At 47.6% G+C, this 27,123-nt stretch overlaps 2 protein-coding genes across 2 annotated transcripts; one reads left to right on the plus strand and one right to left on the minus strand.

Annotated features, from left to right (window-relative positions):
- Nucleotides 1–819: 819 nt before the first annotated feature.
- Nucleotides 820–15,066, plus strand: LOC306941870 (dual E2 ubiquitin-conjugating enzyme/E3 ubiquitin-protein ligase BIRC6-like; the record flags this gene model as incomplete). Its single annotated transcript, XM_079527507.1, has 1 exon — nt 820–15,066. The coding sequence occupies one exon, from the start codon at nt 820–822 to the stop codon at nt 15,064–15,066; it is 14,247 nt and encodes a 4,748-aa protein (XP_079383633.1).
- A 3,250-nt stretch (nt 15,067–18,316) lies between these two features.
- Nucleotides 18,317–23,955, minus strand: cfap99 (cilia and flagella associated protein 99; the record flags this gene model as incomplete). Its single annotated transcript, XM_079528230.1, has 15 exons — nt 18,317–18,473; nt 18,626–18,818; nt 19,096–19,301; nt 20,267–20,418; nt 20,523–20,664; nt 20,758–20,962; nt 21,140–21,228; nt 21,638–21,724; nt 22,305–22,373; nt 22,489–22,569; nt 22,776–22,959; nt 23,089–23,201; nt 23,332–23,426; nt 23,549–23,693; nt 23,842–23,955. The coding sequence occupies 15 exons, from the start codon at nt 23,953–23,955 to the stop codon at nt 18,369–18,371; spliced, it is 1,980 nt and encodes a 659-aa protein (XP_079384356.1). The 3' UTR covers nt 18,317–18,368.
- Nucleotides 23,956–27,123: the final 3,168 nt, after the last annotated feature.

Consider the following 27,123-nt stretch of genomic DNA (forward strand, 5'->3'; position numbering starts at 1 on the left):
AGGTTAGGGGAGGGGTTACATTCGTTCGATTTCTCACTTTGGCATTTCAGTCGGCACACAGGTTTATTTAGGCAGACAGCCACATATTGACTAAACTTATGATGTATAGTATTAGTCAGTTTAGTCCTATGTGGCTGTCTAAATAAAATGTGTCTTAATCATAAAGATTAAAGAGGTACTTCACCTGAATTGTAAAATAATAATTTAGACAGCATTTATCTTTCAACCTTAATTCATGACAGTTTGCTCCCGCCATATGTTTGATCAAACTTTGGCTCCATATGCAGCCACTATACAGTAAATCACTTGCTCCACAATGCAGGGTAATTAGTTACAGGATGTAAGGTCTGCATGGTCAGCTGCTGAACATACAAAACACATCTTACAAACTGCTTTTATTATTTAAATGGAAAATAAAACAGGCTCTTAGCATTGGACGAACTGCAACAGTGCCTGTGTAAATTGGTGTTGTTAGGCATGCTGGCTGTGTTGTGTGTGATGTCAGGCCAACCAGCCTAATCAGCATATATAAAGTTTGAAGATGAGCATATGATTTGTATTTGTCAAAGAAAGACATATATAGATAGATTAAAGAACCAAGAAGACATTTACTAGTTTGTTACTAGTCCAATGCCGAAACCTGGAATCTTTGATTAATTATTTGTAACCTGAAGAGTGAAGAGCTGTGGTGACGGGGCAGAGAAGCAGTGTCAGAAGACTGATCAAGGTAGCCTTTAGGATTGATCAATATTACTTCCTGTGTTAACTGGGATCCCTAGGACAAGGGAAGGGAAGGGAAGGGAAGGAGGTAGAAAACGAATGGAAGCCAAGACCTTGTTGGGCTCCAGCTCATCCACCTCCTCAGACTGGACCGTACTGAGAGATGGTTACCTGTGTTGCGATGAGGAGGGTCTACAAAGCCTCTCTTATCACCCAGCCCTTAATGCTATCCTAGCCGTTACCAGCCGTGGCAGCATTAAAGTAATTGACGGCACGTCGGGGGCCATTCTCCAGACTTCATCAGCTTTAAATGCTAAAACCGGGGGGCGTGTCAAGTGTCAGTACTTGCCTGCAGTGGACAAGGTGCTTTTTGTGGATGACTATGCAGTCGGGTGCAGAAAGGACCTAAATGGCATCCTGTTGCTGGAAACTGCCCTACAGGCTCCTGTGACCAAGCCTGAGGACATGGTCCAGCTGGAGCTACCCATCACAGCGGCCCAGCAGATGTTGGTGGCTTGTCAGAAGATTGATGTGTCCAAAACCCAGGGATACGACCTCTTCATCACCCAACTCGAAGAAGGTCTGAAGAATATTTTGCACGAGACAGCAGCCAATCATAAAGTAGCCAAGTGGGTGGTGCTGACCTTCCATCTGCCTCACAACATGCTGAAGCCTGTCATTGGTGCCATTGTCACTGAGCTGAAGACCAATCAGAATGTAGCTGCCTTGTCTGTGGCCTCGTCCATTATGGACAGGCTCTCCTACCTCTTGCCCAGTGCTAGACCAGAGCTGGGGGTTGGCACAGCATATAATTATATTGCAGATCAGTCATTGATGCACAGCGAGGCTAACAGGAGGGAGACATTCACGTCATGGCCTCATGCAAGCTATAGGTGGGCTCACCCTGATGCCATTGCCCAAGCAGGATTCTACCAGGTGTCTTCCTACCCAGGTGATGACAGAACGATGTGTTTCACATGCAATGTGTGTCTAGTCCAGTGGGAGCCCACTGATGAGCCATTGTCTGAACATGGGCGTCATTCCCCTAACTGTCCATTTGTGAAGGGTGAGCATACGCAAAATGTGCCACTGTCAGTGACAATGGCCACCAGCCCATCCCAGTTCCCCAGCAGCCCTGATGGCTCTGACAAGATCGTGTGCTATGGCTTCGGCAGCTGCCCCAACCTCCTGGCAGCCGCCACCAAGAAGGGCAACATCTGCATCTGGGACGTGTCCAAGGTCATGAAGGTGCACTGCAAGTTTGAGATCAACCAGTATGACCCGGCCATCCTGAGGCAGATGTGTGGCAACAAGCAGAGCCAGTCTGATCTCCCCAAACTAGAATCAGGCAGTGATGACCAGTTGGAGTACCCGGACAGTAGACCCATGTCAGAGGCAATCACAGACCAGCCTTCTTCCCAGCAGACCATGGAGGTAAGCCTGGGAGTGACTGCACTGAGTGTGCTGCAGAAGCCTGAGAATCTCCAATGGGAGGCAGTGGCCAGTGTGCTGGAAGATACAATCAAAGATAAGGTTTCTGAGAAACAAAACATTCCCTCCCCATGCCTGCTGGCTGGAGGGCTGCTCAGCTACCGCTCAGCAACCTCCTTACTGGCAGGAACACCGCCTCCTGCCCCAGCTTCAGACATCCTGGGCTCCCCCAGCTTAGCTCGGTCCCTACCTCTGAGCCCTTCCATCCAACCGGTCATGCGCAGGACTTTGCCTGTGCTGCTGCTCTACAGTATCAAGACCAAACAACCGGACAACCAACTGGCAAATGCAACTGATAATCTTGGGGAATATGAATATGGCGATATGGACAGCCATTGGGCTGCACTGGGTCAGGGCGGCCTCATGGCTCCCCCTCTTCCTCTCCCAGGCACCCCCTCTGCCCCTCCCTGCCCAACCTTGGTACAATGCCTGAAGCTGCCCAAACAGATTGAAGAAGAGAATCTGTATGTGGACTCAATCACTCCCTGTTGGGATGGAGTTCATCTTCTGGTGGGCCTACAGCCATGCAGCATTGAGTCCCTCAGCAGCATCAATCAAGTAGAGGCTCTCAATAATCTCAGCCACTTGTGCAGCCAGCCTAAAAGTGACTCCATCCACTTTATGGCCAGTGGGGTGGAGGCCCACCAACTCCACCACGACCTGGGTGGCACCCCTCACCAGATGCTTTTAATCTCCCCCCAAGCTAACCAACAGCAACAACAGAGGCCCCCGAGTGGTGGAAGCGGAGGGGGCTACCTGGTTCTCTACAAGCTCAACTACTCGAAGCATATCCTCACCTTGGATGAGGAGCCTGTGAAGGTGAAGCACATCCAGGACTCAAATGATGCTATCACCTCTCTCATAGTGCTCCCTCCAGATGTGCTAGATGGAAGCGAGAAGTCCACAGAGGTTCTACCCAGCCCCAAATACAGCACCACCTTCGGGACTGGCATTGGCCCTGCAATATTGGGTGGGCCTGGAACAGTGACTGCAGCCACAACTAGAGCCACTGGCATGTCCAATTCCACCAAAGACGAGAGCAAGCAAATGGAGGTGGCAGGCCTTGGACAAGTAGTTATGACCACACAAGCAGGGAACATTTTGATCCTGGACCTGTCCACTTTCCTGGTCCTGGCTAAGGTGGAGGCACCCAAGAGGGAGGGGTCAGCAGAAGAGGCGGACCCCTTTGTCTCCGTCACCTATTGTTCTGGGACCGACCGCCTTTGTGCATGCACAAAAGGCGGAGAACTTAATTTCTTTCAAATTGGAGGTATGTGTGATGATCTAGATGATGGTGACATGTTCATTGATGGACCCATGCCCTCTCCAGCTGGAGTGGAACTCCTGGTGGACCAAGAACTGAGCATGGAGAGCCTGATGTCACTGGTGGAGCTGACACGCTTCGAGACACTGACACCCTGCTTCTCTTCCGTTGTACCCACCTGCTGGGTGGAGGTGCAGCAGAAACAGATGCCCCGCCCACAGCACCTTCACCATCGGCACACCTGCACCTGGAGGCTCCAGAGTGATAGCTCAAGCTGGGATGAGCACGTGTTTGAGTTGATTCTACCCAAGGCCTGCATGGTGGGTCATGTGGATTTCAAGTTTGTTATGAACGCCAATGTCACCAACATTATTTCTAATATTCAGGTCACCTTGCTGAAGAATAAAGCCTGCAGGCTTAAAGTCCAGAGCACCACGGCAATGGATAAACATATATCATTACCACTGTCCCTCTCTTCCAATGGGGAGAACAGACAATCTTTTCTGCATGACATCACAGAAGACATGGACGACACGAACACGACAGGTTCCGGATTCTGCCCATTCTTGGAGGACCATAAGGAGGACATCCTGTGTGGTCCAGTATGGCTTGCCAGCGGCCTTGATCTCTCTGGACGTGCAGGCATGCTCAGCCTCACCAGCCCCAAGCTCATTAAAGGAATGGCAGGGGGAAAGTATCGGTCCTTCCTGGTCCATATCAAGGAGGTGAGCAACAAAGGCATGGAGGAGGAGACTCTGCAGCCTGTAATGTCCCCGCCCAGCGCCAAGTCCCACTCACTCTCCAACCTGCTGCAGAAGGAACAGGGCTCCATGGAGAAGGTCTCAACATCTAAGGCTGAAACCCTGACGCTGAAAAACGACAATTTGCATGGCTGTGACGTACTGCAAGAGGTGTCGATCACAGTCAGGTCATTCAAGAAGACATCCATATCCAAAGAAGGAGTCCAGCGCTGTGCCCTGTTGCAGTTCCCAGACTTCCATGAGAAGCTTATGAATGCGCTGTGTAAGCAGGCAGAGGAGGGCCCAAGCACAGAGCATGCCCAGAGCCTCATCCTTGACATTCTGTGCTGGCTGGCTGGCAGTCTGAGAGAAGGAAAGGAGGGCTTTCTGGCCAAAACTCAGAGAAGGCTGTCTGACATTGTGCGGGTGTGCTTCTTTGAGGCCGGTCGGAGTATAGCTCACAAATGTGCCCGCTTTCTTGCCCTTTGCATTAGCAATGGACAAGGGGACCAGAGTCAACAGGGTTTCAGTATGGGACTACTGAAAGCTCTACTTGACAATATGCCTTACTTACCTGCGGCAGCAACAGGTGGATCAGTATTCTGGTATTTTGTGCTGCTGAACTACATTAAGGAGGAGGACCTGGCAGGCTGCAGCACAGCCTGTGCCTCCCTGCTTACCGCCGTGTCCCACCAGCTGCAGGACCGCCTCACTCCACTAGAGGCGTTGTTGCAGACCAGATATGATCTGTATAGTTCTCCCTTTGACCCAGTGCTTTTTGACCTGGAGGTCAGTGGCTCCTCCTGTAAGAATGTCTTTAACAGCAACATTGGAGTCCAGTCTGATAATATCGACCTCTCTGACATCATCTCAGGGAACAGAAAGGTGAGCAGCTGTGCAGCAGCTGAGGGTAGCTTCACAGCCTTGACAGGCCTTCTGGAGGCAGAGCCTCTTCACTTCACGTGTATCTCTGCTAGTAATGGTACACGAGTGGAGCATGATGATGATGCCAGCATATCCACAGTGAGCACATTTGGCGTAATACCCACAGAGGACGGTATATCTGCGGGTACGGTGGGTGAGGCTTCGATGGCACTGAGTTCAGCTTCCCAGGTAGCGCTTCAGTCGCTGTCCAATAACATGGAGTCTGCCGAGCAGCAACTCCAGGTGCTGCAGGAGAATCAACAGCAGCTGCATAAACTGGAGCAGCAGCAGAAGGCTAAGTTGGAGGTCAAGACCACCCCTTCTTGGCCTCCAACATATGTCAACCACTCTGCCATGATCTCTGCCATGATCGCTTCTGCACCACAAGGCTTCCCGGCTATGCCCTCCTACATCCCCCCAGATGAGGCCTTAGACCTTATTGAGGACAGCCTCGGTCCTGAGTACCAACCACCAGGCCTCAATATGGTTGCACCTAAGAAAAAGAAAGCCAAACCGGACCCCATACAGAGTGGTCTGGGAGCTTCACACTTCCTTCAGCCTCCACAACAGTCCATCATCATTGAACGCACACGCCAGCGTGATCACCTGTCATCCCAGTTCTGCCGGTTTGTGACACTGGACTTTGGACGTCCTGTGCTGTTGACTGATGCTTTGATCCCCACCTGTGGGGACCTGGCATCTCTGTCTATAGACATATGGACGCTAGGTGAGGAAGTGGACATTCGCAGACTGGTGGTAGCTACTGACATCAGCACCCACTCCCTCATTCTGCATGACCTCCTGCCACCGCCGGTCTGCAGATTCATGAAGATTACTGTCATTGGACAGTATGCCAGCACTAATGCCCAGGCACAATTTGGCAGAACTAATGCCCAGGTCAAGATCCCGTTGGGCTTCTACTATGGCCACACCTACATCTTTCCATGGGAGAGTGAGCTGAAGTTGATGCATGACCCACTTGTAGGAGAGAGTGAGGTGGCCAGCCAGCCAGATGCGGACCAAAACCTGGCCATGATGGGGAAACAACAGGAGGACATCCAGTGCAGGTATAACTTAGCGTGTCACCGGCTGGAAACGCTGCTTCAGAATATCAACGTGCCACCCCTTAACAGTGCCAACAATGCCCAGTATTTCCTGCGCAAAACGGCTAAGGTCATGGAAGAGGACCAGCGTGTCTTCTCTGCCTACCAGGATTGCATCCAGTTGAAGCTGCAACTTAACCTGGCCCACCATGCCATCCAGAGGGTTCGTGTGTCACTGGGTGCCAGACGCAAAACGCTTCCTGGCTCCGGGGCCATGACCACCACAGAGGCACAGGAGGAGCTGATCCATAATTCTTCCACCGAACAGTTGAGGACCATCATCCGCTACCTGCTGGACACGATGCTCAGCCTGATGCACACCAACAATGGCCACTTGGTACCCTCGGTACTCCAGAGCACCTTCCATGCTCAGGCCTGCGAGGAGCTCTTCAAGCACCTATGCATCAGTGGTACACCCCAAATCCGCCTGCCTGCGGGCCTGCTGCTGGTGCAGCTGTGTGGTGGAAATCGCTGGTGGGGCCAGTTCCTCTCCAATATTCTGCAGGAGCTGTACAACTCTGAACAGCAGAGCCTCTTTCCCCAAGACAGGGTGTTTAGGCTCCTGATCTGCATTGGACAAAAATCCCTCAGCAACAGCAGTGTGTTAGAGGGCCAGCTCAGCCTCTTGGACAGCCTGCTCTTTCCTTTACAGCAGCCTCTGACTGCCACCCAGCAGAGGACCGAAAGTGTGCTGGACATTCCCATGATCAGCTGGGTGGTGATGCTAGTGTCCAAACTGTTGGACTATGTGGCCAGTGTGGATGATGAGACTGCAGGTGCTAAAAAGCCCATTGGAAAGAAGGACAGAAACAGGACCATCACAGGCAAACAGTGGAGTTTCATTAACAACAGTCTGGAGTCTAAGAACTCCAGCACATCAACCAATGGCAACAGTAGCCTAACAGTAACCTACACAGGTAACCAGTGGAGTTTAATCAACAACGGCCTGCAGTCTAACTTCAACACATCAACCAATGGCAACAGTAGCCTGGACAGTACCCTGGAATCAAAACAGAAAACTTCAGAGCAGATTGAGAGCCAGAGTAACAAAGGTTCTTCCTATAAATTCCCAGTGGAGCAGCAGGCCAACCTCGAACAGGCCACATTGAAGCACTTTAAAGATCTGATTCGTCTGCGGCATATGGCCGAATGTCCCCGCTTCACACTGCATATGGAGGCCACGATGGACAAGGAGGCCCCAAAACAGGAGCCTCTGCCCTTCACACTGGCCCGTGAGCACTGCATTTCCATTGTGCAGAAGCTGGCACTCTTCCTGCTTTCGATGGACTTCACATGCCACACCGACCTGCTGCTATTCGTCTGCAAGGTCCTAGCTAGGATAGCCAACTCCACCCAGCCCACCATCCACCTGTGTGAAGTGGTGTCGGAGGAACAGCTGGAGCGCCTGTTGCTCCTCCTGGTGGGGACAGACTTCAACCGGGTGGACATCTCCTGGGGAGGAGACTGGGCCCAACACTCACTCACCTGCATGCTGCAGGACATCCTGGCAGGTGAGCTGTTGTCAACAGGCTCCCTGGATGTGATGGACGAAGGGGCAGTAGGTGAAGGGATAGGGGAACCTTCCTCGTCAGGGTCCGGGACTCTGATGGAGACGGATGACAAAGATGACTCAGATAACTCACTAACCCAGCCTGCGCCCATTCCCCTGGTGGAACACATCGAAGAGGCCTCTGCACCCGATATCATCACAGATGCTCCACCTCTATCATCTTTGCTCACGCAAAACCAGGTCATCGATGATGATGATGATGATGATTATGATACTTATCCCAGCTATCCCGTAGCCTATCACCCATTTAACAGCTTGGGCGGAGCCTATAGTCAGTTTATTCACCCATCTCACATGTATGCAGGATACGGGGGATACCCCCCAGGAAAGGTCATAGGAAAGGTTGATAGCACCAAGTCTGATACACAAGTTCCCTTCGTCTCTGTGTCACAAGCATTGGATTCCCGCCTGGAAGTGGGGCTGGAACAGCAAGCAGAGTTGACACTCAAAATGATCGCTAATTTGCAGGCTGATTCCATCCTAAAAGCCCTCAGTTCAACCTCACTCATAGTGGCCCAGCCCTCCAATGGGACAGATGACTCCCTGCAGAGCGGGCTGCAAAAGGGAGCTTCTCCTGGCAGCAGCCTGATAATGGTGCAGGACTCTTCTATCCCCATTCTGAGTTCTTGCTTCAACAAGCTGTTCTCCATGCTTCAAGTTCACCATGTGCAGTTTGAGTCCCTGCTGCAGCTGTGGCTGAACCTTCACCTCAACCCCTGCAATGGTAATGAAGAGAGTGGTTCTGACATCTTGTTCAATGCCAGCCGAGTGCCCGCCATCCCACTCAACCAAGCATCCATCAGCAGCTTCCTTGCCGTGCTGGCTTGTTATCCCAACACTTCCCTGAAGACCTGGTGTCTGGTTCTGCACTCACTCACCCTCATGACAAACATGCCAGCCTGTGGTCAGTTTTCAACACTTTCCACCAGCAACAGTCCTGAAAGCACAGCTCAACAGATGGTGTCCGACCCCACACTGGTCCATGTCCTAGTGAGCTTCCTCTCCGGTAGCAACCCCCATGGAAAGAGCCAACACAGCTCCCAGGTGGGACCCACAGCCACCCGGGCTATGCAGGAATTCCTCACCCGCCTACAGGTGAACCTGTCATCCACCTGCCCGCAGATGTTTAGCGAGTTCCTGCTGAAGCTCCTACACAGGATGTGCATTGTACAGGATTACAATGAGAGGGGTCCATTTCAGTCAGGCCAGGGTCCTCTGGATGCCCAGGTCAAGCTGCTGGAGCTCACCTTGGAGCAGAACTTCGAGGTGGTGTCAGTCAGCACTATCTCCTCCGTTATCGAGTCCATCATCTTCTTGGTGCACCACTACATTTTGTGCTCGGATAAGGTGGTGTCACTCAGCAGCTTGGAGAGCTCGGTAGACGCCCGCTCCTGCTTTGAAGGCCTTGTCACCAACAACTTTGAGCCATGCAAAGCCAAGACTGTCTGCAGTGAGAACACACGTGACCAGCTGATGTTTAACCTACTCAAGCTGGTCACCATGCTGGTGCAGCTGCCCCTGTCCGGGGACAGGGAGTTAAGCGGGCGGTTGCCACCGGCTGTCAACAGTCCAGCTGACAGCAGCAAAGAAGGTGTAGCTGGAGGGTCCACTACCAATCAGGGACCTCTGGCAGGTGTGGCTGACTTGGTCCTTGCCAATCAGCAGGTAATGAGTCAGATGCTTTCAGCTCTCGGCCAGTGTAGCAGCAGTACCATGGCCATGATCATTGGAGCCAGTTGTCTCCAGCTGACCAAACATGAGAACTTCCATGGTGGTCTAGATGTCTCTGTGGGCGATGGCCTCTTTACCATCCTCACCACCCTCAGCAAGAAGGCCACCTCAGTCCAGGTCACATTGCAGCCCATCCTCACATACATGGCCTGTGGCTACATGGGAAGACAGGGTTCTCTGTCTACCTGTCTGTTGTCTGAACCTCTGCTGTGGTTAATTCTCCAAGTGTTAGATACCAGCGAAGCTCTCAAGACCTTCCATGACATGGGTGGTGTCCAGTTGATTTGTAAAAACATGGTGACGAGCACACGGGCCATTGTCAACACATCATGCAGCATGGTGTCCACCATCATGAAGTTCCTGGATTATGCTCCAGGAAAGGCAACAGACAACAGCCTTAAAGCCATAGGCAGGATCCTGTCAGAGCCTGACAACTCGGAGGGACTCCACAACTTTTCTCCGTTAGGCACCATTACCTGCAGCAGCTCTACAGCCCAGCCAGCAGAGGTCCTGCTCCAGGCTACACCTCCTCTCCTTCAACGTGGTTACCAGTACTCAGCTCCATGGTACTACACCTTCCAGCCTGAAGAAACATGGTTTGACTTCACCATCCACCTTCCTGCCGCCATATTGCTGAAGGAGGTCCACATCCAACCTCTAGTCACCTGCCCTTCCTCTGTCTCTGTGGAGATTAGTGCAGATGGGGTTAATATGCTGCCCCTCTCAACGGCAGTTATAACCAGTGGCCTAACCTACATCAAGATCCAGTTAATGAAGGCAGAGGTGGCTTCAGCCGTGTGTCTGAGGCTCCATCGGCCCCGTGATACCAGCACCCTGGGCCTGTCCCAGATCAAACTCCTGGGACTGACTGCGTTTGGGAGAACGTCCTCCGCCTCTGTCAATCCCTTCCTGCCTTCTGAGGACCAGGTCTCCAAATCCAGTATTGGCTGGCTGCACCTGCTTCACCACTGTCTGACTCATGTCAGTGACATGAAGGCCATGATGGCTAGTGCTGCAGCGCCCACCACCAACTTGCTGCAGACCTGTGCCGCCCTGCTGATGTCGCCCTACTGTGGCATGCACTCATCCAAAATTGAGGTGGTGATGGTTGCGATAGGCCTGCAGTCCACCCCCATTGGGCTCAAGCTTATTGACATCCTTCTCAGGAACTGTTCTGCTTCCGGGACTGACCCTACTAATCTGAACAGTCCCTTAATGTTTGGACGGCTCGATGGTCTCTCCTCAGATACCACCATAGACATTCTTTACCAGCTTGGTACTACCCAGGACACTGGCACAAAAGTCAGGCTTCAGGCACTTCTACAGTGGGTCCATGACTCATCACGGGTGGCGGCCCGCAAATGGAGTGGTCCCATTGGCTACACAGGCCCTTGTTCAGCCTCTCCCTCTTTAAAGGAGTATGGCCTCCTCATGCCATCACCCTCCCACCTCCACTGTGTTGCGGCCATCTTGTGGCACAGCTACGAGCTGCCTGTCAACTATGACCTCCCTGTGCTGCTGAATAGTGAGCTCTTTGAGCTGCTGTACAATTGGTCCATGTCACTGCCCTGCAACAAGGTGATGAAAAAGGCTTTAGATAGCCTCCTGTGTTCCATGTGCCACATCAACCCAAATTATTTCTCACTGCTTATGTCTTGGATGGGCATTGTGGCACCCAGTACCAGCCATTGCCAGGCCAAACAGCACCACCTCTCCATGAGAAATGATGGCAAGAAGCAGCACTATGCCAACACCAATGCAGCCGCCTCTGCAGGACTCGCAGATGACTCGAAGCACGCAAGGCCGGCAGTTAATTTGTCCGAGTCACAACTGGCGATGCTAGCAGCTACCTCTCAGTCCCCGGGAGCCATTAAGCAGCTATTAGACTCTGGCTTCCCCTCACTGCTGGTTCAGAGCTTGTACCAGCTCTGCTGTGGCCTCCTAGCCAGTGCCGACTTGCGTCTGCCCGCAGTTGCCACCTCCCAGGTTGAACAACAGCAACACCATCACCACTCTTCCTCGGCCATGTCCCTTCTGTCTGTAGAGCTGGCCATCCCAGTGCTTTGCTTCCTGACAGAAGTGGGGAACAATCACACCATGAGAGATTGGTTAGGGGGACCGGAAGTAAGCCCACTGTGGACAGCCTTGCTCTTCCTGCTGTGCCACTCCAGTGCCAGCACGGATACTAATTCAGCCAGAGAAGGTATGAGCTGCACTCGGGCAATGAGTGTGGGTGGAGCCACATGCTCGCTACCACCCCAGCCTCAACATCTGGCGTCCTGCTACTCATTGGTGTCATCAGGCCAGGCTGGCAAACTCACCACTCAGCAGAGGACCACTCTGGAGAACGCCACTGTGGAATTCTTCATGCAGTGCATCTCTTGCCACCCCAACAACCAGCGGCTTATGGCACAGCTGCTGTGTGAGATCTTCCAACCTTTGCCCCAGGGAGGGAATGTGCCCGTTTCTGGCAACATCTCGGGCTTCAGCCGCAAGCTTTTCTTGCAGCTCATGTTGAAGGACGAGAAAGTCACCGTTTTTGTCCAGTCTCCCTGTCCACTGTACAAAGGACGCATAAACTGCACCAACCATGTGATTCAGCACCCTATGTATGCAGCAGGCCACAAGTACCGCACCCTCCATCTGCCCATCTCCACCACATTGGTAGAGGTCCTAGACCAGGTATCAGACACCCCAAGCATTACAGCCAAACTGATTAATGAACTGAAAGAACCAAAGAAGATAAGCATGGGGGAAAAGGGTAAAAAAGAAACAAACATGAAAGCCCACAGTAGTTTCCAAGATGGCTCCAATGGTGTTGTGGCTTCAGGTTTACAGTCCCAGTCTAAGCATGTCCTATCCACACTTACTAGCCCACCATCTACGATGGGACAAGTCATGAAGAAGCAGTCTGTTTCTCAGATGACCACTTTGTCTGGTATTGTCCCAACTGCCAGAACCATAAGCGTGCCCGTCTTCCACCTCTACCACAAACTCCTTCCAGATCATCCTCTCCCAGTGGACATGACCTTGGCCCAGCTGCTGACCCTCTTGTACAACCGCAAGCTGCCACTGGGTTACCGATCCATTGACATGACAGTCAAATTGGGCTCCAAGGTCATCTCCAACCCTGGCCTCTCTAAGACAGACTCCTTGAAGATATGCACAGAGAAAGTGGAGAACTGTGACATGCCGAGCAGTTGCCCCGAGAACAAACCCATGACACTGATCGACTGCCCAGACACAGCCATCGACAAGTCCCTGCTGGAGACTACCAGTCCAATTGAGTCACCACTGCAGGTGTTCGCCAGCATGGGTGGCCTGTCCCTCATTGCAGAGAGGCTTCCCATGGTCCACCCCGATACCATACCGCAGGGGAGTGCAGTATTCTCGCACTCACTAGCCGCCTTCGGCCTCTTTCTACGGCTACCCGGCTATGCTAAGGTACTATTGCTCAAGGAGAGGAAGCATGCTCAGTGCCTGCTGCGTCTGGTCCTGGGCATCACAGATGATGGAGAGGGGAATCACATCTTTAAGTCTCCATCAGCCAGTGTGCTGCCCACGCTGCCATTCCATGTGCTGCAGGAACTGTTAAGAAGCACTCCCCTTACCACAGATGATGGTGTACTGCTGCGTCACAAGGCCCTTGAGATCGGTGCCATCAATTTCATCGTATCTTGCCTCTCGGCCCTCAGCCATCACACCCCTAACGTCCCAAATGCAAGAGCCAACATCTCTGAGCAGGTGTCCAATGGTTATGGGGTAGGCACCACCGAGGAGCAAAAGCTGTACTGGGCCAAGGGAACAGGCTTCAATTCTGGGTCCACAGAGTCTGTTTGGGACCAAGAGCAGTCTCTGACCAAACAGCGTCTGGAAGAGGAGCATGTCATCTGCCTATTTCAGGTGCTGGCCAGTTACCTCAACCCAGCAGACTTTGCAGGTAGCCATGGTGGCGATGTCCCTATAGGGGAAAACAGGACACACAGCAGCATGGCCTGGCCTTCGATGCTGCAGGAGGTGCTCAACCAGTCCTGCCTCATTCCTGTCATGTTGTCCTACCTACGCAATGACTCTGTGATGGACATGGCTCGCCACGTGCCCCTGTATCAGATGTTGCTGGAGCTGCTGCGGGCCATCTGTACCTGCTCGGCTCTTGTGCCTCTACTGCTTCCCTTGTCCAGTGATCCTGTGCAGGAGGAAGAACAGGAGTGTTCAGAGGGACAGACTTCCATAAGCATGCTGTTGGCCAAGATGAAGACCTGCATAGACATGTACACCAACTGCCTTAGGTCAAAGAAAGACAAGAGCAAAGGTGTGGTGAAGACGGATATTTTAGATGCAGAGCCCGAGGGCTTGACACTGCTGGTGTCAGACATCCAGAGAACAGCTGAGATAGTTTGCGCTGCCACCACCAGTCTACGGCAGGCCAACCAGGAAAAGGTGTCGATCCGACCCAAAACCCCGTTGAAACTACGCTCCCTGGCCGAGAAATATGTTTCTGCCATGAAGGAGCTCCAGTTCAACATGGTTGATATGGTATCGGAAGACGACGATGAGAAGTTGGTATTCCACGTCAACTACCAATACAAGTCTGTGGTGAAGAATACCAGTGATGCCAACAGTGCTGCTCGTGCCCGTCGCCTGGCACAGGAGGCCGTCACCCTCTCCACCTCTCTGCCTCTCTCCTCCTCCTCCAGTGTGTTTATCCGATGTGACGATGAAAGGTTGGACATCATGAAGGTTCTCATCACAGGCCCAGCTGACTCTCCATACGCCAACGGCTGCTTTGAGTTTGATGTGTTCTTTCCCCAGGATTATCCCAACTCCCCTCCACAGTTCAACTTGGAGACAACAGGACGCCAAAGCGTGCGCTTCAACCCTAATCTTTATGAAAGCGGAAAAGTATGTTTAAGTATCCTCAACACTTGGTCCGGGAGACCAGAAGAGCAATGGAACCCACAGACCTCAAGCCTTCTACAGGTACTGGTGTCTTTGCAGTCTCTGATCTTGGTGCCTGAGCCTTTCTTCAATGAACCAGGTTTTGAAGCCACACGTGGTACCCCCAGCGGCACCATGCAGTGCCGCCAGTATGACGCCAACATTTGGCAGGCCACTGTCAAATGGGCCATGCTGGAGCAGATTCTTAATCCCTCCCCATGTTTCAAAGAGGTGATACACAAGCACTTTTACCTGAAACGGGCAGAGATCATGGCACAGTGCAAGGAGTGGATTGCAGACATCCAGCAGTACAGTAGTGACAAGACCTTTGGCTACACTGTGTCTCACCATGCTGCCGCACTTAAGAAGCACACAGCCCAACTACGAGAAGAACTTCTTAAGCTGCGCTGCCCTGAGGGTCTGGAGCCTAATGATGAGGAGTTTTCAGAGGTGAGCCAGTGCCAGCCACAGGTATTTGGTAGCCCTGAACAAAAACTTTGTATCGGACACTCTATTTCGGTTGACAACCCCCCCTCAAGCCCCAGCCAGCAAAATGTGTCACCAATAGAAATAGATTTAGATTAGATAAAGCTGGCCCGGAAGGCTAGGGTAGCGGTCCGGGCACCCTTGACAGCGAGCCCGACGACCTTTGCTGCGTGTCACTCCCTTTCTCTCCCCATTTCCTGTCAACCTACTGTGATCTATCAATAAAGGCAAAAAAGCCCCCAAAAAATCTTAAAAAAAAGAAAAGGTCTAAAAGAAAACCATAAATAACACTATTAAAAATGGTTCAATGTATATATAATAACAGTATGGTAAACCCCATATTATATCAAATTTGTAAAAGGATAAGTACAACTAGAAAGATGTTCAGTGGAGCACAATTCTCTGCCATATCATATTGATGTCCAAATATGAATCTCACACGGCTCACTATACTATAAGCAAGACTGAACAGTGTTTAGTGGATCTGAAATTATGATTTTACAAAAAGAAAAAAGCATTCACACATTTGTGAAATGAAAAATATGAGAGATTTTCAGTGCACAAGAAATGTGACGCATAATGATTCACCAGATTAGCCACAGCCCAGACAGACAAGAACATACATTTTTTTGTGGCAAGATACTTTTCAACCTGTTCATAGGCTATTTTTTCTACTTTTGAGGTGGAGTTTAGAATAGAAATAGGGCGGTAGTTGCCGTGGTCTAATTTGCTCCCTTTCTTGTGCAGGCCAGTTTTAAATTTTCTGGGACCTGTCCCTGTGTAATGGAGAGGTTTATTATGTGGGTGATGATTGGAGCTATAGAAATGGCTGAGTCTCTGAGAAATTTGGAGGGAATATTGTCATGGCCAGTGGCCTTGTGGGGTTGAAGGGCACTCAGTTTCTTAAGTACCTCCTCAGTTGTTACCATTGCCAGTTTAAAATCAGGTTTTTGTAGAAGGTAGAAGGTGGGAGGGCAGTTTGTTAACCAGCGTTGTTGCAATGTTTGTAAAGATGTTTAAGTAGTTAGCTACATTAAGCTTGTCAGTGATGAGGATGTCGTTTGATTTGATGTTTATGTTTGTAAACCTGGTTTTTAGTTTCTGACCGCAGCCTAGTTGTTTTTTTAGTAGCTTCCAGAGCTCCAGAGGATTTTTTGTTTTCCTCTGCTTTATCATTGATAAAGTTACTTTTTGCGGATTTGGTCATGGTAGTTACAATGTTTCTTAGCTTGTTTCGTTGCGTTTTTAGGATGCCCAGTTGGGTTTGGAGATCACTGTCAAAGCGTTTGGCTGGCTTGGACTTGCATTTAAGAAGTTCAGAGCATTTTTTGTCTCTGGCTTTCATTGCAGGCAGTATGTCCGAATTCATCCATGTCTCCGAGCGGGTTTTGACCCTGATGGTTCTCAAAGGAGCCATGTTGTTTATTACTGATGTAAATTTGGTTTTGAAGCCAAGCCATGCTTCTTCGACTAGTGTGCTCCCGAGCTCATTGGACCAATCCAGATTCTCCAGTTCAAGGTTAAAGGCCTCGCTAGAGTAGGTTTTGAGGTCCCTAGATATGACTGTTTTGTGACAGCCAGACTTTAGTTTTAGTTTTTTGCGGTACAGAAAATCATCTTAGTCCCTTACACAAACTAAGAGATAAAACAAAACAAGACACAAACAGCCATTCAGTTGAATAGCTAGCCGAGATGGTCTTTACCCACTCCTCTACGCCTAATAGCAAAAGGAAAATAAAATCAACAGGAGGGCTACTGCACTCCTGGTGAAAGCAGTGTTCATTCTTGCACTCTTCCAGGAAGCTCATCATCGTTAAAATTATTTTTTAATAGTTCATTTAAATACAGTTTTCAGTGTCCATTCCCAAATCATTCCCAACAGGAAGTTCCTGGCTGGGTAACTGCAGGTAGGTGCCCCTGGCTAGGCAGATTTTGGATAGGTGGTGTCCCGACCATCCTATCATGGGGCACAGGTCGCTTGCGGTAAGTTGAGAGTTGTCTACTCTAAATGTAATGTAGGGGCTAAAACGGGATGCAAACAATTCAGAGCTAAAATAAAATTACACCCGTGTGAAGTGAGGCGGTGGCTCAGGGGTAGAGTGGCTGGATGGTTGCCAGTTTGAACCCGGGCTCCCCCAGAGTTAGTGTCGAAGTGTCCTTAAGCAAGACACTGAACCCCTAATTGCTCCTGATGTGGTGGTTGGTGCCTTGCATGATTTCCGTCGACATCGGTGTATGAATGTGTGTGTGAATGGGTGAATGTAATGCATCTATGTAAAGCGCCTTGGATAAAGGCGCTATATAAATGCACCATTTACCATTTAAGTGAGGGGCACTCTTGTTGTCGTACATCATCCAATAAAAAATGAATATACTTCTTCATGAATTAATTTGTCAACATATGTTATTATATTTTAACCATGATACAATGTTTAACAAAACTCATCTTTTCACCATGATCATGTAAGATGACAACTGAATTTATGTGATATATATATAAGCCCTGAGCTGAATTAAAACAGTTGCACTGTTTAGAAAAGCCGATTTGCTCGTCCACAATGACGTAAATTCTCCTTTCATTGTCAATGGCATTTAATGTTTGTGTAGCCACAAAAAGCTGATTTGTTCAGACACATATCACAATTCTCCTTTCATTGTCAATGCCAAATGTGACACGAGTTCAGGACCAAAAGCTGTATATAGGAGCCAAGCAATTTTAAAAAAGTGACAAGCGGCTATGGAAACAAACGGGTGAGTTTGGAGATCTCTATGTTTTTGGCCAGCAGTAGCGGGCGTCTAAGCACCACCCACGCTCATATGACTGTGAATGGGTGGCTCTGGGTGGCCTTGTTTAGACAGCATGCGCCTCCTATTACCGGCTGGCTGGACTGCATGGCTGAGTAACCCATTGATGCCTGGTGCAACCTATACGTTGTTCTACCCTTGATGCCGGCGCGCTCTCTGTGTCTCATCAGCTATTGCTATACATGTAGCAACATAATAATAATAATAATAATACATTTTATTTATAAGGCGCCTTTCAGGGCACTCCAGGTCATAACATAACTATTTAATAAAGAATTAATCAAAATTTGAAGGTTTTCAGAAACCTTAGGTCAGGCCCTAGAAGGCGTTCCCAGATTCGGCCTCAGGCATCAATGGGGTAAACAAGGAAGTGTGGCTCGCTCTGGTGGGCGGCCGCGGAAAGTGTAACTAGTTTTGTGAATTAGGAACAGTTTTATGATGTTATTATTGCTATATGTTTGTAAAAAAAAAAAAGGAATAAGCCACGCGAGGTCCGAGGGTACTGTGTATTTTATAATGTCTGAGAGGGTTGAAGACAGTCTCACCACGCCTCTCAGCCATTATAAAATACCCGGTAACCTCACCCCTCTTGTGGCTTATTGCTTTAGTCTACAGTATGTCTGTCGGTTGGGTGATTCTTTCTGGACTTGATGCTCCAACCTTTGCTCCAAGTCTTCCCAGCACTGCTTCTCCAGGGTTTTCTGGCATCATCACAGAAAAGTATAATAAGTGATGATTTGTTTAGCACTGACAATGATGTAAAATATGAGTAAAACATATGTTAAATATGTTAAATATGTTACAGTCAAAACAACACAGTTTTCAGTACATTTAAAAGTGCTTTGATGCTCACATTTTTGTGTTGTGAATTTTTGACAGCATGTGCATTTGCCTGCTCAGAGGATTTGACCTTGTTCCTCTCATTCTCCCTTTGTCTCTGACGTTCTTGCTGTTTCTCAGTCAACTTCTTCTGCAGGGCCTGCACTCTCTCATCCCCAGCCACTGCCTTCTGCTGCAGAGACAATCTTTCTTTCTTTTCCTCTTTCCTGCCAAGACAAGAGTCATTGATGTCATGAATATATGTGTTCAGATATCTTTAGATGCATGGTCACGTGTGTGTGTGTGTGTGTGTGTGTGTGTGTGTGTGTGTGTGTGTGTGTGTGTGTGTGTGTGTGTGTGTGTGTGTGTGTGTGTGTGTGTGTGTGTGTGTGTGTGTGTGTGTGTGTGTGTGTGTGTGTGTGTGTGTGTGTGTGCGTTTACAAGACTGCAAACCTCTGGATGCAGTGGACGGTCTATTTCACTTGATGTTTCTCTGAGACTGACCTGTGTGCTGCAGCATGGCTCAATGCTTTCCTGTGTAGGTCAATGGCATCCAGCTGGTCCAACAGAAGCAGCTCCTTGTTGTGTTTCTCCTCCAGAATCCACTCGTGTCTCTTCTGCTGCTCATGTCGTTCTGCTTCCTTAAGGATTGCCAGCCGCTCTTTCAGCTCAGCCAGGGACATTTCTCCTAACAAGTCATGGCCTGCTGTCTACGACACGGGGAGCAACAAGCTCATATGGGTATGGTAAACAAAACAATAGCCGATCTACAAGCTCCTGTGTTGCTGGAGACATGTTTTGAGCTTGTAGATCAGGTATTTTCTCTGTCATACAACAAATTATATAGACTCCATTACATTTACCTTTACTTTTACTACTACAACGCCTATGTTCAGTGTAGTCGTTCAATCGTTGCAGTAGGAACAAGCACACACGTGAATTATTTTTAAATGTTTTAGTATAATAATAAGTCCTGACTCTGCTTTGGACATATTGTCGCTAGCAGCACTGCATCAGTAGGCAAACTGCTCTGTCTGTGTGTAACAAATGGGTAACAAATTGTATGTATAATTATGGAAACTAGCCAGGTAGTCACTCACACCACTCCATTGAATGGCTCATAATGGGAACCAAATGCAGCCTGGCTGGTATGCACGTGCATTTGTCTGTACATGTGTGGCCACGTGAGTGCACCTACACAGACAGGCTACCTTTCATGCTTTGAACTTGAATATGTTCCTTTAAACTTTGATTAAAACTGAGATTTTGCCTCTAGATTTTCCCAGTAGAGGGTGGCCCACTGCACATGTATGGCGGACGCGTAGCGGACTGACGGTCATACTGCGCATGTGTTAAACCCTGTCACGATAGGCAAGCTTTCAAAATAAAATAGACAAGGACTGACAGATACAGAGATCTTCATATATGGCGGATGCGTGCACGTGACCTCATGGCGTCTTACTGGTATTACATACTGTATGTTTAATTATAATTATCATTATAATTATAAACTCTCCGCAATTATCCATTGCTAGTTGTCTACCCGGAAGTTAATGTTGTTGTTATTGTGACACCACAGTGATTTGGGCTTAAGAGTAGTTAACATATCCATGTGACACAGAAGTACTTCATCTCTAGCTATGACTGCAGATATATACTATTTTCCTCCACTCACCTCTGTGTCATCCAGAAACTTGTGTCTGATGAACGGAACAGATTCCATTGCATGGATCTCATGGATGATCTCAAACTTTCTGCTTAGCTCTGCCTGCGCTTCCTCCAGGGCCTGGCGTAGGAGGTCTTGAATTTGTTCTGAGACTTCTTTAACTGTGACCATGACAAATGTTCAGGAGAATACAATACAAATCAGGGTGCTATAAACAAATTCAAACCCAAATGAATCATGTCCTGCGTGTGGTGAGGTGAGGTACCTATGCGTTGCTTGAACTCCTGCAACTTCACTTTGGCTGCCTTTGAATTCTTGTGTCCTTCTGTCACTTTTTGCACCAAGTCTCTCATTTCCTTTTCTTCTTGCAACCGCTTCTGAGCATATCTTTGCATCAACTGAGCAGTCTACAAGACAACAAACCCAAGGATCGCTGAGATTTAGGTGTGCCAATGTGGTAATCCATCATTAATCACTTATCATACTTTACATGGACAAACCTCTTCCTTTTTAAGCTGCACGTTCTTTTGGTTGTGCTCCATAATGCGTGTTCGGGCCATAGCTGCCTCCTCATGACTGATGAGTCCCTCCAGGCGCCTGCGCTCAACCTGGGCAAACGACTCCTGGAGGTCCCTGTCACACATCTCCTTCTGCCACCGTAAGAAAGAGGAGGGCTCACCTTCCCCCTCCACCAGACGCTCCATTCTTTTAATACACACAACGAATACATTTCAGATCTACAAACACACAACACATCACGTTGCAATGCGTTGTTAACTCTTATGGATTGTTTATTTTTGGTTGACGGAATTTGGTGTATAGAACTGATTGGTTACTGCCAGTGAAAAGACCGCAAAGAGTGATACATGGATGTTACTGCACCTTTGAAGCTCCACCTCCACCTTGCGGTTATAAAGCGCTCCTTCTCTCAGGATAGTTGTGTTGTTAAGCTTCACCTGCCATGTGTTTGTCTGAAGGATCCAGAGAAACATGAAAAAAGAATTTGGTGATAATATTTAATAGTGATCAGGCCTGGAATTTGATCTTTTTAAGGGGCAAGGCCACTTTTTAAGGGGCAAGGCCACTTTTTAAGGGGCAAGGCCAAATGCTAGGACAGCATGAAGGCCATCAAATAAAACAATGATATAAGTCTGCTGAAATAATGTATTGAATTTAAAGGTTAAGGTGTCTGTGAAATAAATAAATGATTGGTATTTACATTACCAATATTTGTACAAACTCACTCTCAGCCCTGGACTAATCAGAGTCATCGGACTGATTTGAATTCACAATCTCAACAAAACAATATGTTGTTTAGTGTCTAAACAACCTATTGACAGAAATATTGAAAGTAAATGTAATTATTATATGTACCTCTACCTTGTGAGTGGCTGGAGCTCCAGAGGAATGAGTTGAATTGAACTTCAGCTTGGAATCTAAATCTTCCCTAATTTGGGAAATCACATTCTGCAACACACGAAAGGAAGGTATTGCTATATGCAGTATACTGCGATATATACAACCTCCCAGCATTTGTTTACAAAGTAATAGAAAACAAATAAATATTCAGGTTTGTATTATGATTTACTAACTATTGAATTATAATGTTCACCAAACTTAATGTTATTCAGTAATAATTCTTCCATTAAACTTAATGTAGCCTAATGGACATCTGATGTTTATAGGGCTATACATCATCTTAAAAAAAGGATTGGATACTATATGTTGCAGGAATATATTTCTATTTAATATTTGTAATGTATATGATATGGATTCAAACAATACATCATCCTGTACATATAGAAAAATACAAAACACTTGATCAAATAAATCTAAGAACCATATGTGTGCCGTGTGCTTACATACAATAATTGGATTGGAATTTATTGTTTCATACATTTATTTCATCTGCTGCAATGAAAAACATCCAAAATGTAGTATAGCTTCATAGCTACTCATAGCTACTACATAGCTATTCATAGCTTCATAGCTTCAGTAGCTTCATAACATTTACCGTAATTACATTGAGCATCTGAATAGTTCCTACCTTAGTGTGTTCTGACTTCTGTGGATTGGCGCATTTAAACTGTTTGATATTTACCTCATAGAGCATTTGCTTGGGAAGAAAACAGCAGAAATGTATAACTCTTTATATGACACTTTAATTAATCACTTCTGTCAAATGTTGAGAGAAAGTCATAATGATGGTGTTAAGAAAAAGTGATAGCTACCTCAGCCTTTTGACGGTTTATTTGTTTGATCTCCTCTACAGCTTTTATCTCCTTTGGAAGCCTGTAAGTGCTATTTGGCACCTAAAGAAACACAAAGCATTATGACACGTACCACAATACAATACAATATAATACAATTAATGTAACAACAGTCTGATTTATTCGGAATGTATGCTATTATAGTGAAACTATAAACTATTGACAACAGAAATTAAAATCTGAAAGATACACAGTAAAATCACCAGTGAGACTTTACACTATATGATTTGAATGTAAACAAAACTGACTGGTTTGTGTTTTTCCTGTGATGGAATGGCCTCGGGTGCAAGGAGAGAGCGAGGTTTAGGTTTAGTGAGAGAGAACTCCTGCGGCTCTGTTGTCTTCTTGGTGGGATCTTTTTTGACCTGCGCCCCACCACGAGACATCTTGGCAGCAAGTTGATCTAAGAGAACGTCTATCCCAGGGCGCCATCTAATGGACAACAACAATGATTGACGTGTGCTTCAATTTACATCATCCCATTCTGTGGTATACTACTCTACCCACCGCTACCCAGAGTCCCAGACCTTTTTCAAATGTCATTGTAGGTCTACCACCTACCTCAGCAAAGGTGCAATCCAGTTTCTCTCCACATAGGCAGTATCATAGATCTGACTCCACTCTCCTCGTATCCATGTGGTTAGGTGTGTGACATTGAAGAAGAAAGTCAGGAACTGGAAACAAAGTCAGAGTGGCAGAGTAGCAGATCATGCATCATGATATGGATAGTGTATACCATAATGGCATGCAGTTTTGGCTTCTTTGCAATGCAACAGTAAAAACAGAATAAATTCAGTTTCTCACGGTGTGCATCTTCTTGATGTCCAGAGATTTGATAATGTTACTAAAATGTGGAAATCCAAGTTCATCTTGCATGAACATGGCAAGGTAACAGATAACTGAAGAACAAGTAGCAACACAAACAAGCAGATATCAGTGTTGTTCAGGGTGAAAACCATAAGAAATTACAAAATAGAATTTGTGTGATCACAAATTATATTGCTAGCAAAATTTCACTTACTGACAAACTGGTGACGATCAGCTCTGAATATGCACCTCCCATGTTCAGCATAGAAGACATTGATTACTATATCCAGCAACTTCTTGTACTCAACACAGCCACAGACAATGTAAAGTATGAACCTCTTATCCTCAGCTTCCACGTTCTAGGATAAAAGACCACATCAACATTTCTAAAGGTTTAGTCAGTCAGTCACTCAGTGTCCAATCACAAGCCCCGCCCATACGCATGCAAGCGCACGCACGCACACACACACACACACACGTTCTTGTGGTATTATTATTTTTGTCTACCTTCATGGCCTGTGAGGCATCTTCTAAGAAGTCATCCAAACACTGCTTGCCAACGCTGAATTTATCAAGCAGCAAAGTAGCTTCCCTGACGAGGGATCCATGATTTGATGCCATTTTGCCCAGCAAAAAACCTGTAGGCCTAATGTTTATTGTTGTTAACAACAATAAACATTAGGAATGAAAACATTACAAAATCAAATAAGAACAATAACGTATAAAAACCGAGATAATACGTTAATAATAAGTAATAAAACTCACTCACGTGGAGACAGTGGAGATTTCCTTCGAGATAACAACTCCTTGTCTTGGCAAAAAATCGCTAACACAAGCTACAGCTACTTGATTGAATGTCTGTCTCGGACTGTTGCCATGTACAGTGTCAGAGCTGTTACTAAGTAACGGACGCGCGTAAACAGAAATGCACCCCCCATCACACACACGCACACACGCACGCGCGCGCACACACACACGTGACCATGCATCTAAAGATATCTGAATGAACACATATATTCATGATATCCATGACTCTTGGCAGGAAAGAGGAAAAGAAAGCAAGATTGTCTCTACAGCAGAAGGCAGAAGGTTCTGGACTTAAGAGGGACATTTCACTTTCAAAACAACTTAACAAAACAACGTAATTTTATCATCTAGGCCTACTCAGTCTTAGTGAACACCACAGACAGTTTTTAAGTTGCTTGATTCAGTATTTTCATATTTGATATTCATTTTAGCTGCCCCGTCCATTGTAACTTCAAACTCCATTGTAACCATGCATGAGTGATTCATCAAAAACACCCATCTTTTTTTGGTGAATGATACTGTCCTTCTAATACGTGAGTCATTTACTGTTTTCTTATATATATATATCTATCTATGAAATGAAATGAAATGAAATCTATATTTACCCAGGGTATCTGGGCTAAGCTCAAGAACTTGTTTCCAGCCAGGCCCTGCTCATAGAACACATTTCATCGTAGTGGTTGATGCCTTGTTCAAGGGCATTTCAGCGGTGGTAATTTTAACGTGTCGGACGGCTGGTTCGAACTGGGAACCTTCCGGTATCTAGACCGCGCCGCTATCCGTTCGGCCACCGCTGCCACTATCTATCTATCTATCTATCTATCTATCTATCTATATATATATATATAGTTTTTGATGAATCAATCATGGTTAAAATGGAGTTTGAAGTTATAATGGGTTTGTATAGGAAGGCGGCGGGGCATCTAAAATTAATATCAAATAGGCCTACCGGGCGGTATCTACATACTGAATCGAGCAACTTAAAAACTGTCTGGGGTGTTCGCATAAGACTAGACGATAAAGTGACCAAAAGCTTTTTTGAAAGTGAAATATCCCTTTAATACTAAAGTCACTAGGCTTCATAAACAGGAGGAGGAGGGAGGGGGAACATCTCCAGAGAGAGAGAGAGAGAGAGAGAAACAATTGAGTCAAATTATCGCATTGCATTATCTTCTGTCTATAATAAAATGTGTCAATCTATCCAAGAGTGTATGGATTGTTGTAGGAGGCTAGGAGCCATTTGAATTGTTTCTGTAGCTCTGGCCACAAGAGTGCAGTATACTTTAAGGTTCTGTTTTACATGGTGACAGTCAGGCTGCTGCCTACTACTAAACTGTTTTGCAAATATTCAACTTGATATAGTTCATTTTAAATACAGATACTCATCACTGAATCCAAAATGCTGCATGGCCTTGACTGCCTGCTTCATAAGATTACAAACAAGTAGGAGAGCATGTGTTAATGATAACAATAATCATTATGATTATTGCGATTTGCAACTGTAGGTCGCATTTTCTATGAAAACCTTGTCACATTACGCCTTCATATATGGTCACGCCTCGTGACATCACGCCTCCATATATGGTCACTCCTCATGACATCACACCTCGTGACACGTCACGCCACCATGGCCATCTCCATATATGAAGATCACGACACTGACCTCATCTAACCTTGGATAACCATACATGGAGAAGACTGGATCATCACCTAAATCTGCATATATGGAGCCAGCCAGCAACTCTACATCTGACTCTGACCTCAAACCTCAAACCCTTAAGGCGCATTCATATTCCAGTTTGAGGTGATATCTTATCACCGCAATGTAGTTTTCTATGGGTTAGTTCACTAGTACAGACCACACATTCAATCGAACATCGTTTGACATAGTTTAGCGTTTATTTAGAAGAGAGGAGGAACATGAAAAGGAATGATAGAAATGAGGTGCATGTAGATATGCGTGCATATTGATATGCGTAGGATGGCCTTGGACTGTCCGTGGGGATGAGGGGGGAAGGGAGGAGGATGAGGGGTTGGGAATAGGGGAAGGAGGGGGGGAGTGAGGATGAAGGGTAGTTTCCGAGGGGCTGGGTGACGGGTGAAAAGGGGGGGGGGGGAGGTTCGAGGGGTGAGGAAGACATGGATGATTTGGCGTTACAGGAGGGGGGAGGGGGTGAGGGGGAGGGATGATAGTGAAGACTAAGCCCCTGGGGGAGGTGAAGGAAGAGCCAGCTCGTTGCGAAGCTCTGTGGGGGGGGGAGGTGGTGGACGAAGGCCGGGTTCCAGGGGGGGTAGGATACCCTGGGTGTTTGGCATGGGGTCTGAGTAGCGGGCGTCCTGATCGTACGAGGACACGCCCCCAATCCGAGACCCCCGTCTGGAACCTGAAACTGGAGAACGAGAGTTAGTAAAGAAGAGGGAGGGAGGGAGGGGTACGAGATACGGTGCACGAGTGACAAGTGGAACAGGCTGGCATATATACTCTTCCCTTTAATGGAGCGAGGGTGGTGATAGGGCAGAGCGCCAGACAGTTGCCATGGCAGCAGGGCCTCGGTGAGTGGCGAGGGTGGAGCTGGCATCGGTAGTCATGGCAGGTAAGTGGTGGAGTTGATTGTAGCTGTGGGGAAGGAGGTAGCTAGATACCTGAGGCTAGGAATAGAATTAGCATGGCATGGTGGCAGGGGAGGTCACCGATCTTAGCTTGTAGGCATGGCCTTCCTCCTGAACCTACGTTGTACCAACTCCATTTCACTAGTACAGACCACACATTCAATCGAACATCGTTTGACATAGTTTAGCGTTTATTTAGAAGAGAGGAGGAACATGAAAAGGAATGATAGAAATGAGGTGCATGTAGATATGCGTGCATATTGATATGCGTAGGATGGCCTTGGACTGTCCGTGGGGATGAGGGGGGAAGGGAGGAGGATGAGGGGTTGGGAATAGGGGAAGGAGGGGGGGAGTGAGGATGAAGGGTAGTTT

Source organism: Electrona antarctica, assembly GCF_951216825.1.
Source record: "Electrona antarctica genome assembly, chromosome: 18".
NCBI classification, from domain to species: Eukaryota; Metazoa; Chordata; class Actinopteri; order Myctophiformes; family Myctophidae; genus Electrona; species Electrona antarctica.